Here is a 15,776-nt window from a genome sequence, read left to right on the forward strand (position 1 = left end):
CTGAACAGACACCTCAACAAAGAAGATATATGGATGGCAAATAAGTTCAAGAAAGGATGCTTAGCATCATTAGGTATAAGACAAATGCAAATTAAAACCATAATGAAATATTATTACACTCTTATGAGAACAGTTAAAATAAAGATTGACTATATCATGTTAGCAAGGATGTGGAGGAACTGGCACTCTCAAAGACTACGGATGGAAATATAAATGGTACAATCTCTTTGGGAAAACAGACAGCATTTATTGAAAACCTAATCATGTATCTACCACTCTATGTTAGGAGGACCCAAGAGAAAAGGAAATATATGTCCATCTATAGATTTGTAAATGAATGTTCACTGCCACTTTATTTGTAAAACCCCAAACCAGAAAGCAAACCAAAAGACCATAAACAGCTGAATGGAAAAACAAATTGTGGTATATACATACAATGGAATATTACTCAGCAATTAAAAAGGAAACAACTATTGATATACGAATGAACTGCAAAATAATTCTGCTAAGTAAAGGAAGTCAGACATAAAACAAGTATATAATGTGTATGATTCCAATTACATAAAATGCTAGAAAAGGCAAAATTATCTATAATGACAGAAAGGAGATAGGGGGTTGCCTGGAGAGGGAAGTGTTAGGAGAAGCAGAAGGAGAATTTATAAAGAGGCATAAAAAATTCTGGAGGAAAAAAGTCACTACTCTGACTATGGTGATGGTTTCACAGGTGTATACATTTGTCAAACCTTATCAAATTATACTTTAAATACATGCAGCTTATTTTTTGTCAATTATCCTTCAATAAAGCTGTTAAAAGAAAAAAAAAAGTGCACAGATCCCCAGATCCCACCCCTACTCCACTTATAGCTGGTTTAAATTTGTCCTATCACTCCAGCAGAAGGCTGCTAGTTTATTCTCTGGAAGGGATAAAATAAAATCTCTGGACTAGGAGAACAACATGCACAACTAAGAATGGGAATACTGGGGAATTCCCTGGCAGTCCAGTGGTTAGGACTCCGAGCTTTCACCACCGAGGGCTCTGGTTGGGGAAATGAGATCCTGCAAGCCATGCATCATGGTCAAAAAAAAAGAGAAAAACAAGAATATATAAATACTTATGTACTGAACTCTACCAGCCAAACTATCGACCAAATGTAAAGGTTGAATAAAAATATTTTCAGACATGCAGTCTCGAAAAATTTACTCTGATTACCCTTTCATGAAAGCCACAGAGGAAGTGTGATACCAAAACAAACATGTAAATCAAGAGCATGGAAGCCATGAAAATCAGGAATCAGGATTCTTGGGTTGAATCCCAAGAAAGAAATGAAGGGGATCCCCAGGATGATAATTAAGAGAACAACTGCATGAGACAGCTGTGTATCAGGCATAGAGAGGAATTCAAGAATTCCAAAAACCAAATTCAAGACAGATAAAATTATCAAATATTTATGTGACACTATACATTTTATTTATTCATTCACTATGTACTTTATCCCCACCTACCCCGAATCTAAATTATAAACTCTTTGAGGATTATTTTGCCATTGTGTCCACTGTTGTGTTCCAAAGCACCTAAAGCAATGCCTATCTATTTGGTATGTAATAAAAATTTCCTTAATAAATAAAAATGCTAATTTTACCCTAAGAATCATTATGTGTAAGTAATTGACAATAATATTCTATCTCGAAGTCACCACTTAAGTCACAATGTCAGAAGATTTTAATCTTTTAAAGATTCCTATTGGCTATTATTCCCAGTAAAAATAATTCTGTTTTTTTCAAAAACAAAATTAGTATTATTTTATCTAGTTCCCATACATGATGGAGAAACCTTGAATCAGCTGATTCCTATTTCATAAAAATCCCTAGTATAGCACACAGATCCCCAGATCTTTTGATCTTACATAATCTGTCAAAAAACAAAAAACAAAAAAACTTTTAAAGTACATGAACAGAAAAAGGATAAAGACTTTATCTCATTTCATTTACTATTTCATCACCTGGTGCTCTACTTCCTGAAGTAAGGATTCCAACAGTTCTGTTTCTTGTGTCAGAGATGTCTTCTGACCTATTTAAAAAATAGGAGAAGACCAACACTCAGGCTTCTTATGGTTCAAGAATGAAATTAAATTTCATTGAACATATTCAATAACAAGGAATCAATCTCAAGTAAGCACAACTTCTTCATTACAGCTACCCTAAAAAATTTTTCCAGAGTTTTAATTATAGTAGCTTTGACAAGAGGATTTCAGAACCAACCCTAACTACAGTTACAGACAAAGGACAATGCAGGTCTATTAAATACTTCTAAGAAATATACAGTGACAGTATACTTTGTAATGAAATTAACATTATTGCTTCTTCTAAAGGAATATAAAGCTATAGAAAACTAACATTTTTAATCTATCAACTATTCTAAAATAATTCCTCCCCCCAAATTTAAATATGGCCTAAAAAGAAGAATGTAGTAAGTGGGCCATTTGTTTATATTAAATGTCAGCAAGAGGTATGTGCTTTGAACATAATAGGAACCTGTAAAAAAAGAATGTTGGGCCATTTGTTTATATTAAATGTCAGCAAGAGAGATGTACTTTGAACATAATAGGAACCTGTAAAAAAGGATGTCCAGAGAGGAAAACAGTCTCAAAGAAGCTGGAAACACAGAAGGATAAAGGAATTATTGTTACAGAAATTATTATTATAGAGAAGGAAGAAAGAAACTGCTTTACATGACACAAAAACAAAACAAAACAAAAAAAAGATAGGCATGCTTGCCAAATCAGACCACCTACTTTGTAAATCACAAAGTCTGAAGAGCTGGAAGCATATCCCATGAAGTTAGCAGAAGTTGTATCAATTTGGTGTAATGTTAATTGATACAGAGGAACAATTAACAGGTAGAACTTCTATTTTTTAAAGCAGTCTTTTCCTAGCCTATAATAACTCACCAACCACTGAACCTCAAGGAGGTTCAAAGCACCATGTACACAAGCAGCATAGAAAAACTCACCCATCAGTGTTATAAGCTTATTCTTCAGCTGTGTGTCTAACCGTGCAATCATCATCTCCACCGCATTTCTAATTTCTCGAACACGCTCATCTTTTGCATTTCTTACAGCTTCGACATTTCTTTCCTAGAAGATAAACAGGTAAAAAAATTTTAGGACTCCTCTGGTGGCGCAGTGATTATGAATCCACCTGGCAATACAGGGGACACGGGTTTGATCCCTAGTCCGGGAAGATCCCACATGCCACGGAGCAACTAAGCCTGTGCGCCACAACTACTGAGCCTGTGCTCTAGAGCCCGCGAGCCACAACTACTGAGCCTTTGTGCCACAACTAGTGAAGCCTGCGCACCTAGAGCCCGTGCTCCACAACAAGAGAAGCCACTGCAATGCAAAGCCCGCACACCGCAATGAAGAGCAGCCGCTCGCCACAACTCGAGACGGCCTGTGCACAGCAACAAAGACCCAACGCAGCCAAAAATAAATAAATAAATTTATAAAAAAATTTTAATTGAAGAATTTTTTAAATAGAAGTAAATAGACATTAATGCAATCACTGCAATTATTCTTAAAGTCAGATGAATTCCTGAAACTCAGAAAAAAATTCTTAAACAATTAAAGCATAATAAAGTACACAATATTTTAACAGTTAAACAGAAAGATATGTAATTACAAAAAAAACTGCTTTGGGTAACACATACAAAACACATACTCAAAGCCCCAATCATATAGGAAATCACTGTTCAAAACCAAAAAATTATACTAAAGCCAGTTCACATCACACAAAACTCTAAAACAAATGAAAAATTTGAAAAACCACATCCACTCCAATTTACAAAGTTTTAAATTTTTTTCAGAACAAAACAAAGAAAGAAAAAAATAGCGTTTTTAAAGACTGCAGAGTACATAGTTTTTTTAATAGCATACTACCAAAAATAAAAAGCAATCTTTCCAGGACTTCCCTGGTGGCGCAGTAGTTGAGACTCCGTGCTCCCAAAGCAGGGGGCCCGGGTTCGGTCCCCGGTCAGGGAGCGAGATCCCACATCATGCCACAACTAAGAGTTCGCATGCCACAACTAAGGAGCCCACCTGCCGCAACTAAGACCCAGTGCAATTAAATAAATAAATATATTTTAAAAAACAAAAAAGCAATCTTTCCTATACTTACTATTATTATAAGCACAAGCAGTGAAAATCTCAAACTAGAATAACCTCCCTAATGCCCAAATTAAAATGCTGTCAAGAGAAAGTAATAGAAAAAAAGGTAACTAAATGAAGGCCAAATAGAAGCCATCCAACTTGTTTATATTCCAAAATGACTTTGTGTAGCATACATGTAACTCAAAAACATTATTTTCTGTATAAGGAATGTTATAAATGATGATCTCGATCTTGATTCCTACACGAGTAAAATAAAGACAACATCTTGGTTAGGAATGGTCTGCAAACCTCAGGAATAACTGTCATTCTGGTAATTTTAAACAAAATATATTCCAAAAGTATATTTAGTACTTAAATGTTTGATGCTTATTACATTTTCCCATAGAAATAATATTACAAATGGTAAATAGCTCACCAGAGCTCTTTGACCCATACAGTATCTAAAGAGTACTGTTAAATATTACTCTTTGAATTCTTCAGTTTTAATTCAGAACATCAGAAATAGTTCATTCCCTGGTAGCAGAAACTCTCCCAAAGAATGAATGACTTAATGACTGTAAAAGTCAATACTGATTCTGTTTAGGAGTCAATTACTGACTATGTAACAAACAGGCTTATTTAACTCATTCACTGATTCGCTATTTCTGCATAAGAGGAGGCAATTCTCTGGCTCCAACTTCAGAACAGGCAAGGGGTTTGGATGTAAATTCCTCAGCTAGTTTGAAGTTGGTGAGAACTATAAATATATCTTATCAAAATTTCAAATCTTGAGTTCAACATCTGATTGATTTATATTACAAAAAATATATATTATAGACTATAAAAGGTATAATGATCTTTCAGTAGTAGTCTTACCACTTCTTGAACTAAGCTGATCAGTTCCATGAGACGCCGACGAAGTTTGGCTACCTCTTCATTCACTTTAGTAACATGCTGCTCATAAATTTCCGCCAAAGGTTTAAAGGTATGTCCACCATGCTATTTAAAGTAATGAGTAGTTTTTGAACATTTTCATATATCTCATCTGCATTTACATTCCTTCCTTAACACTCTATGGATACTAATAACCTGGTAAATAATTTCAAATGAATTTTATCTTTTGGCTGCCTTCACTTTGTTAAAACAGGCCAGAGTTTGCTTAAAATCGCTTGGCCCATATAGGAAATCCTTCAAGATTTTAGATAATGGACTTTAGCAAAATATTTACTTATCTAGAAGTTTTCACTCATTAGAAAGAAGGAAAATTCTTAACAATGGCCCAAACCACCTGACACAACCTTATTTGTCATTCTTCTTTTGGTCAGTACTAGCCTTCTTCCATGACCTCAAACCTCTTCCCACAGCCCATTGCAAAAGAAACATCTTATTCAAAAATAATTCTCTTTCATCCAACCTGTCCAAATTCTCCACCCACTTAACTCTTGCTCAATCCTTTGGAGCTTAACTCAGGGTCAGGTCCCATGGTTATTCACTCTCATCAGCACTGTATACCTATTCCTAATATTTATCACAAGAGTAATTAAGTACAGAACTAGTTGTTTGATATCTGCTGTGTTCATCTCTGAACCCCTAGTCTCTAGCACAAATGAATAAATTAGAAAGGTACTTGAGGAAGAAAGATTAAAAAAAAAATCATAAGAACTAGATGTCTGCATTCATATTGTTTCACAAATGTCTATAAAGTTTTTGTTCCATTTTAAAGAAACTAAAATTGGAAATCACAGCCAGGATATCAGATCAACTGATATGAGTAGACATTTTATAGGTTTTCAATTAAAATAAAATATTTATATAAGGGTTGCACATCATACATCAAACTCTCCAACAAAAGAAGTTTCTCTGGAATAAGAGAAGGTACAATACCTTCCGCTATAAAGCAGATACATTTAATTTTCATTCTATAAACAGAGTAAAATGATATTACTCTCTATCTAAATCAAACAAATATTTCAGTGCTTTCTACACTCTATAATTAAAAATAATATGCTGAATTTGTTCCGCTTACCATTCCTCCCCAAAGTGCACACTGATGGCAGATACACTTCTTACAAGTCCAGCAAAATACGCTAAGTTTTTCATGGTGATTTTCACATCTATACATTATGAAAAAAAAGTACAGTTATAATAAATTAAATAAATTTAAAAACTGGAACATAGTTACTGCAACAAATTCCTAAGTTTGGGCAAACAGGTCCGTCAATTTTAAATGACTATATCTCAGGAAATATAAAATGTACTCTATGGCTTTTGTGAATTAAGCTGAACAATTACATGTAGAGACAATTTTTTTTAAGTATTGTTTTCATCCATCTATAAGGACTTTAAAATTACATGAAAAATGCAGACTAGTTTCTATTTAAAGTACAAAGATAACATCATTTCTGAGAAACTGTATAGACAATAAATTCTACCCTATTACTACATTTTGGACAAATCAGATTATGTGTCCATGCCTACATGAGCATGTATGCATGCACACTTTTTCTACATGTGACCAAAGTCAACAATAACCAAGACAGGTGATTAACTGCACAATACCAGATCCTCATTAGAAATGAACAATTCAATTTAAGAAAGTTTTCCCTTAAACTGAATAACCCCAAGCAAAAGAATAAAGTTGGACATGGTTATTAATTGAATTGTGTGCCCCCAAATTCCTACACTGAAGCCCTAATGTAACTGTATTGGGAGTTAGTAATTAGCAAATTGTGGCAGTTCTAATCCTTTATGAGAGGCTTTAATAAAAGAAGTCAGAGTTAGAAGGGTCTTTCCAAATAGAGACACCCACACCATGCCAGAAGAAAACTGTCTTAGTGTTCACCTACGAAGCTTAAACTTTCAATAATGTCATTAAAATACTATGTGGCACAATCTATGAAACGCTTGAACAAAGAAACTAAGGACATACTTGTCCTTTTCATTTTCTTCATGTTTGGTGAGACTGCAGAGTTGAAGAGTATCAAGCTGCTGTGTTACTTCTTCTGCCCAACGACAGTTGACTAGTTCTCGTAGCTGGAGTGGAGCACTGGAGAGAAAATATACATACATGTACGCTCAGTCAGGAATTTGAGATCATTTTCTAAAACACATTTCAAAGGTAAATACTGAGGTGACAATGTGTTAACTCAATGGGGGGAATCCTTTCACAACGTATATGCGTATCAAATGATCACATTTTATACTTTAAATACCTTACAATTTTGTCAATTATACCTCAACAAAACTGGGAAAGAAAAGGAAATTATAAATCAAGAAAAAATAAACACTCCTCAAAATAGGGCTCACAATCATATTCATACCATATTACTATCAAAATAGTAACAAAGACACAATGAAAAGTATGGTTTGTAACTTATTTTTACAATAATGTATCATTTACAAAAAAAAACTGAATAAAAAAATTAGCAATTCAGATTACGGACTGAATTCTTAATTCCTTAGTCTAAAGCTATACTCTCCAAAATGACAGCCACTACTCATATGTGACTATTTAAATTAAAAATTCAAACTAGTTTAAAAAAAAAGAAAATTTCTTTACAGTTACACTAGGCTTACTTCAAGTGCTCTACTGCCACAGTTGACAGAAAGGCTATAGAACATTTCCATCATACAGAAAGTTCTATTCGATACTGCTGATCTTCTTAAAAATTAGCATGAAAAAAGTGAACAGTACATGAAGAAAAATGGGCAAAAGATATGAAGTAGCTGAAGGAAAAAAGAAATTATAAATGGCTAAAAATGTTTTAATAGATGCTCAGTTTCAATCATTTTTTTAAAAAGCAGATTAAAAACAAGATACCATTTTTCACTTAGCAGAATGACCAAAAAATAAAATGACTGGTAATACCCAGTGTTGGCAAGAATGTGAGGAAGAAGTATTTTCAATATCTATTATTAGGAACATAAAATGGTAAAAAACCTTTCCCTTCAATGCAATCTGGCATCATTTGAAATAACCGAAAATGGAAACAACCTATATGTCTCTCAATATAAGCATAAAAAAAAAAAAATCAATGTATAATCTTACAGTGGAGTATTATTCAAACACGGATTTTAAATGACATATATGTACATATGATCAATAAAGGCATCACCATATTTTACATGGAAAAAAAAGCAAAGCAAAATAATATTATATCATTTGTGCTTTTTAAGAAAACATTTATATGTATACATCAGTACATATATAGAAAAATGTCTAGAAGAACAGGTACCCAAACCTAACACTAACAATTTCTTCTGAAAGTTAAATCATGAAAAAATCAAGTCGGGTACCAGAATCAGCAGCCTTTTTATTACTATCTGGATTTTTTTTTAACAGAAACTTTACTTTTTTTTTTAGTTATAAAAGGTAAGTTAAGAAGTTACACAATGATTTTCCAAAAGAAAATAAACAATGTAATGTATTCTACATAATTCGAAGTCAGGTAAATTAGTCTGCATTTCTTTACCGAGATAGATTGCTTATTTTCTTTTCAACTGTATTTGCAAGGAGTAGAAATGTGGCAGGTTGCAGAAAGAATGTTATGAGTATTAGGACACACGCTGACCCCATCACCTTACTACTTTCCAAATTCACAAATAATCATAGTAAAACACTTACCGGCAATGAGGACATTGAGCTCTCTGCTCTGTCAGCCAGCGCTAAGGAGGCAAAAAAATTAGATTTTGATTGCAGATAACACCATTAATTTGTACATACTGAAATCTTACATACCAAATTTAATGAGTTTAACTCTCTAGTGCCTGCATTAATTATAGACATACTTATAGAACAGCAGGCAATCTGTCTCATTATCATCGTGACAGGAATAAATTTTCAAAGGCACAGGACTCATTCCAAAATAATTACTAAGAAGCTATTCTCTCAGAGGTAAGAAAGTGATCCTAGGACTCTGGATCTCACAGGGAAGGTGTGAATAATCTTCACAAAAATAATAATGATATTGTTACTACCACCCCCACCCCCCAAAATAAGCCACTATGATGATTTACTTCTAACTAACCCATCACCATAAAATCTCTGAGGAATTTTAAGGTACTACTAAATTCCTTTTTGAAAAGCAATCTAATTGTAAGGTATATACATTATGGCTATATAAATTAGACAGAAAAACATAAATAAGCAATACAGCAAAACTTTGTCTTAAAAGAGTTCTACAGTTCAGTCATTTAAACATCTACATAACCTGGTTTCCTCGTAATTATAAAAAGTTTTACAAGAGAATAATATCTCTACTAAACCTTAAATTCTATTAATTTAACCATTTTAGTTATTATTGGATAGGGAGCAGTTTTACACCATATACAAAGGAGATGCTAATACCTTTCCAAAAACAATAGCTCCATGGTTAAATATTTTGTTTTAATTGTCTGGTAAACAGGTTTTGAGGTAAATAAATATATAATCCAATAGCTATGTACTCTCAATATCTGTTATTTCTGTTTATCCCTTCCTATTTCTATGAAAGAACCTAAGCTTTTACCTAAAGTCAAATAATTAACTCAGAAATAAAATTCCCAAGGAATCCTTAAAGAACAACAGAAGATTAAATAGGGGGAAGTGTACTTCATAGCACAGAAAATAAAGCTGTAAGAAAAAAAAATAGATGGAAAAGGATTCCATTAACAACCTTCAACATCATTTCTTTGGTCCCTGAGCAAAGCAAGATTTAGGTCAGGTTTCTTTCCCTCAAATAATGTTCTGCTAAAGTCATAGCACTCCTCCAGAACTGGTCTCAGCCCACACCTCTCTAGCCTCATCTTCTACCTCACCCTAGGGGATCCAGCAAGATTAAGTCTTTAAATATGTTTCCCCTCTCTGCCCAGGATATTCAACACCTCTCTTTAGATTATTCCGGCTCATCCTTTAGATTTCAGATTATATGTCACTTCCTCCAGAAAACTCCCTGACTGTCTATAGACTATTTAAATACCACTGTCATGCTTTACCACAGTAACCTGTACTTCCCCTTTCATTGTACCTATAACACTTGGTATACTGACTTGTTTGTCTCCCCTGCCCTACTAAAGTAAAAGCTCTATAAAGGTTGGGACCATGGTAAGGAATGACCCAGTCTATATTTTTTATTATGCCCCTCCCTTCCAGTCAAAACAGGCTTATTGCTATAATATATACCACTCTTGGCATCCTATTTGTGTATTTGCTTATACTGTCCCTCTATCCACGTGCTGTCCCATGGGAATGTCCACTGATTATGTCCATAATACTTTCCTGCCTATCCCAGGCTAGTGATCTTTCCCTTCTCTTATTATTTGTGGCATTTTTACCTTGTATTCTATAATCTAATTTAATCACAAAACAAATATGGCAATTTTAATACTTTGAGGAAAAACAATGTTTCTACCAAACCAAAACCAAAGGTAAGAACCAGTGATACAATATTAGTACTCAAATAATATTAAAGAAACAACTTTGTAGCAATTCCCTCACATTCAATTTAAGAATTAATTTCTCGGGCTTCCCCGGTGGCACGGTGGTTAAGAATCCACCTGCCAGTGAAGGGGACACAGGTTCTAGCCCTGGTCTGGGAAGATCCCACATGCCGCAGGGCAACTAAGCCCATGCGCCACAACTACTGAGCCTGCGCTCTAGAGCCCGCAAGCCACAACTACTGAAGCCCGTGCACCTAGAGCCCGTGCTCAACAAGAGAAGCCACTGCAGTGAGAAGCCCACACACAGCAACAAAGAGTAGCCCCCGCTCACTGCAACTAGAGAAACCCCGCACGCAGCAAAGAAGACCCAACACAGCCAAAAATAAATAAATTAAATAAATAAATTTTAAAAAACAAGAATTAATTTCTCTCCTTCATTAAATGGAAGAATCACAAGCTTGAGACATTATTCAAACCTGTGTCTTATTCCTAGCTCTGGCACTTACTATGCGACACCAGACATGTGACTGATCTCAAGTTTCCTCATATGCAACAAGAGAATCAGCATTCCTACTCTGCAAAGCTGTTTAAGGGAAATCCTCAACAAAAACCTAGCAAACCAAATTCAAAAAGAGTATACACCTTGACCAAGTGGGATTTATTCCTGGGATACAAGGATAGTTCAACCTACAAAAATCATTCAATATAATACATCAATCACATTAAGAAAATGAAGGAAAAACCCACATGATCATCTCAATGGATACAGAAAAGGCATCTGACAAAATCTAATATCCTTCCAGAGCCTGTGCTCCGCAACAGGAGAGGCCACAACAGTGAGAGGCCCGCGTACCGCAAAAAAAAAAAAAAAAAAAAAAAAAAAACCAGTCAAGAGGGCTTCCCTGGTGGCGCAGTGGTTAAGCGTCCGCCTGACGATGCAGGGGACACGGGTTCGTGCCCTGGTCCGGGAAGATCCCACATGCCGCGAAGTGGCTGGGCCCGTGAGCCATGGCCGCTGAGCCTGCGCGTCCGGAGCCTGTGCTCCGCAACGGGAGAGGCCACAACAGTGAGAGGCCCGAGTACCGCAAGAAAACAAAAGGAAACAAACAAAAAAACACTCAAGAAACAGGAAAAGAAGGGAACTTCCTCAACTTGATAAAAGTCCATACATAAAAAACCCACAGCAAACATCATACTCAATGGTGAAAGACTAGAAACTTGTCACAAAGTTAGAGGACTCGTATTTCCTGATTTCAAAGTTTACTACGAAGCTACAGTAAATTAAAACAGTTTGGTACTGGCATAAGGACAATGAAATAGAATAGAGAGCCCAGAAATAAAAGAAAGGGACAAATATTCTATGATTCCATTTATACGAGGTAGTCAAATTCATAAATAAGGAACAGTGGTTACCAGGGGTTGGGGGAGGGTAATGGACCAAAGTAATAAAAGTACACATCCTTGTCTTTTTCCTGATCTTAAGGGGGAAGTATGTACTACTACATACCTATGAGAATGGCTAAAATTCAAGACTGAACATACCAATACCAAGTGTTGGCATTTACATGGAAGAATGGGAACTCTCATACACTACTGTTGAGAATGTAAAATGATACAATTATTTTAGAAAACAGTTTGACAATTTGTTAAGCAGTTAAACATACACCTACGATGTGATATAGCCATTCCACTCCTACTTACCCAAGAGAAATGAAAGCTTAAGTCCACTGAAAGACTTGTATACAAACATTCATAGCAGTTTTCTTTGTAAATGCCCAAAACTAGAAGCAACCTGTATGTCCACCAGCAGGTGAATGGATAAACAAATTACGGCATATGCATACAACGGAATGCTACTATGCAGCAATAAAAAGAAATACTATTTTTTTAATTTATTTTTTTATATAGCAGGTTCTTATTAGTTATCTATTTTATACATATTGGTATATGTATGTCAATCCCAATCTCCCAATTTATCTCATCACCACCACCACCTCCCCCTGCCACTTTCCCCCCATGGCGTCCATACATTTGTTCTCTACGTCTGTCTCTATTTCTGCCCTGCAAACCGGTTCATCTGTACCATTTTAAAAAGGAATACTATTGATACAACAACAGATGAATCTCAAAATAATTTTGCTGAGTGAAAAAAGCCAGACCCTTAAGAGTACATACTGTAAGATTCCATTTGTATAAACTTCTAGAAAATGCAAACTTATCTATAGTGATAGAAAGCAGATCACTGGTTGCTTGAGAACAAGACAAGAGGAGACAGGGACTACCAAGAGGCACAAAGAAACTTCTGGGGATTAGAGATATGTTCATTATCTTGACTGTAGGGATAGTTTTTCAAGTGTATACATTTGTCAAAACTTATCAAACTGTGTACTTTAAATATGTGCAGTTTATTGTATGTCAAATATACCTAACTTTAAAAGGCTGAAAAATTAAGAACAAAGTCAATAATTATTGGCAAATTGCTACCAATGTTAAAAATCAAGAGGGGGTAAGAAAAAACTGGATGAGAAAGATGTGGCAAAATAACGGGAAAAAATACAAAACAGGAACAGGTATTGAGAGAAAATCAGCTGAGTATAGCTAGATAAATGAAGACCTGGCCTGAAAACACAGCCAATGTTCCTGCTTTTGGGTATGCCTGTGGAGGCATCAGGGAGTCATGGGCAGAGTGCTGGCCTGGGGATAAGTTTAGTCTTGGTCTGTCACCAACAGACAGACTTTGTGACTTTGGACAAGTCTATTCATGCGTCTGGGCCTTAGTTTGTTAAAATGACACAAGTATGTGGACTGCCAAAGATAGTTCAATTTCTGTGGACAAATGAACAGAGATGAGATGGAAGAGAAGGGAAAGCATTCAAATAAACAATATTACAATATGGTTGTGTGGAGTGCTCAGCATCTCAAGGACTTTGCTCCTGTAATTACCCCTCCTCTCTCCAGCATCAATTATTCTCGACTGGTTCAGTCCCAGGAAGATATAAACCTTCTCCTAAAAGATGACTCTCAACATCCCCCTTCAACCCATTACCTTGTTTCTCCCCTTTACAACAAGACTCTGTGACAGTTTTTATACCTGCTGTCTCATTCTCCTCCCACTCTCTGACATCCAAGTTTTTGCCCCCACTGTTCCACTGAAACTACTTATCGGGGTCACCAATAACCTACATATTCTCAAATCCAAGGGATTTCCCTGGTGGTACAGTAGTTAAGACACTGCACTTCCTGGTCGGGGAACTAAGATCCCACGTGCTGCGCAGTGCAGCCAAAAAAAAAGAAAAATCAGATCCAATGGTCAATTCCCAGGCTAGAACCATATGACACAGCTAAACTACCCTTTCTTTTTTTTAGTTTTTTATTTTATTTATTTATTTATTTTTGGCTGTGTTGGGTCTTCGTTGCTGTGTGTGGGCTTTCTCTAGCTGCAGCTAGCGGGGGCTACCCTTCGTTGTGGTACACGAGCTACTCATTACAGTGGCTTCTCTTGTTGAGGACTCTAGGCATGCGGGCTTCAGTAGTTGTGGCATGCGGGCTCAGTAGTTGTGGCTCGCAGGTTCTAGAGCACAGGCTCAGTAGTTGTGGCACATAGGCTTAGCTGCTCCACGGCATGTGGGACCTTCCTGGGCCAGGGATTGAACCCGTGTCCCCTGCATAGGCAGGCAGATTCTTAACCACTATGCCACAAGGGAAGCCCTAAACTACTCCTTTTTGAAACATGTTTTTCAGTTGAATTCTGTGATGCCTCACTACTCCTGGCTCCTTCTTATTATCCTGCTGAATCCTTCTCCTAACATCTAAACACTGAGTGACCCAGAGTTCAGACCTAAAAATCTCTTCTAAACACTACCCAGAGTTCAGACCTAAAAATCTCTTTCCACAGGAGGTAATCTGGTGGTCTCATCTAGTCCCCTGGCTTTAAATACTACCTATATGCTAATTATTCATCTCTTTAACGTCCCCTTCCTCAAATCCAAGTTCATTCCCCTTCCTCAAATCCAGGTTCATATTTCCAACTGTCACCCTCTCCAATTAGATGTATAATACACATCTCAAACTTTACATGTTAAAACAAAAAAAACTTTATACATTAAAAGGGTGAATTTTGTTATGTGAATTATATCTAAATTTTTTTAAGATTTTAAAAATTACAAATATTGTAATAAAGTGAACTAGTCCAAAATTTTGAACTGGAGTATCACAGAGTCACAAATTGGTTTTTTGTTTCTTTTTTTTTTAAAGGAAGAACTATATTTAATCATACCACGGGCTTCCCTGGTGGCGCAGTGGTTAAGAATCAGCCTGCCAATGCAGGGGACATGGGTTTGAGCCCTGATCCAGGAAGATCCAACATGCTGCGGAGCAACTAAACCCATGTGCCACAACTACTGAGCCCGCAAGGCACTACTGAAGCCCTCGTGCCTAGAGCCCGTGCTCCGCAACAAGAGAAGTCACCGCAATGAGAAGCCAGCATGCCGCAACAGAGTAGCCCCCAATCACCACAACTAAAGAAAGCCCACGTGCAGCAACGAAGACCCAACGCAGCCAATAATAAATTAATTAATAATAAAAAATCATATTGCTCTCACTAGCAAAAACAATGGTTTTCTGTAGTTACTAAGTAAAATGTAATTTAAAAGTAAAAAAAAAAACCACTTTTACATCTATAACCTACCCAAATCTGTTCTTCCCTCAGTTTTTTCTATTTCAGAATGGGAAACCATTAATTCACCCAAATGCTGTAAAAAACTTTCCTCACATCCCATCTGTATGAAAATCCATTGATTCTACCTTCAAAACATACCCAGAATTGCCCTATTTTTCACCACCTTCACTGTTACCATTCTGGTCTAAACTACCATTCATCTTTCACTAATAAAGCACACCCTAACTGCTCTCTTCACTCTCTCCCCATCTGCCTACAGTCCACTTTCCACACAGTAGCCAGAGTGATAGCTTTCAAAACATTAATTACTTCAAATCACTCAAAAGCTTTCAATGGCTAGCAGCACACTTAAAATAAAACCCAAGGTCTTTACCAAGGCCTCTAGCTACATCTTCAAACTCATTTCCTTTCCCTCTCTCCCTCTGTCCACTTTGCTCTAACCACACTGCTTCTTTGGTATTTCTCAACACACTAAACATATTTCTTTCTCACGGCGTTTTCCCCTTCTGATTTCTCTGCCTGGGGCTTTCTTTCCC

At 36.1% G+C, this 15,776-nt stretch overlaps 1 protein-coding gene across 2 annotated transcripts in view; it reads right to left on the reverse strand.

The window, feature by feature from the left end:
• The window catches only part of TRIM37 (tripartite motif containing 37), a 115,053-nt gene that overhangs the window by 93,674 nt on the left and 5,603 nt on the right, over window positions 1-15,776 (reverse strand). For both annotated transcript variants that reach the window (XM_007449066.1, XM_007449067.1), the window contains 6 exons: window positions 8,770-8,810; window positions 7,075-7,191; window positions 6,172-6,259; window positions 5,022-5,144; window positions 3,011-3,134; window positions 2,001-2,068 (listed from right to left, as the gene is read on the reverse strand). In XM_007449066.1, the coding sequence (XP_007449128.1) occupies window positions 2,001-2,068; window positions 3,011-3,134; window positions 5,022-5,144; window positions 6,172-6,259; window positions 7,075-7,191; window positions 8,770-8,810 (561 nt within the window). The remainder of the gene's footprint in view (window positions 1-2,000; window positions 2,069-3,010; window positions 3,135-5,021; window positions 5,145-6,171; window positions 6,260-7,074; window positions 7,192-8,769; window positions 8,811-15,776) is intronic.

Source organism: Lipotes vexillifer, unplaced genomic scaffold (assembly GCF_000442215.2).
Source record: "Lipotes vexillifer unplaced genomic scaffold, Lipotes_vexillifer_v1.1 scaffold433, whole genome shotgun sequence".
In the NCBI taxonomy this organism is placed as follows: domain Eukaryota; kingdom Metazoa; phylum Chordata; class Mammalia; order Artiodactyla; family Lipotidae; genus Lipotes; species Lipotes vexillifer.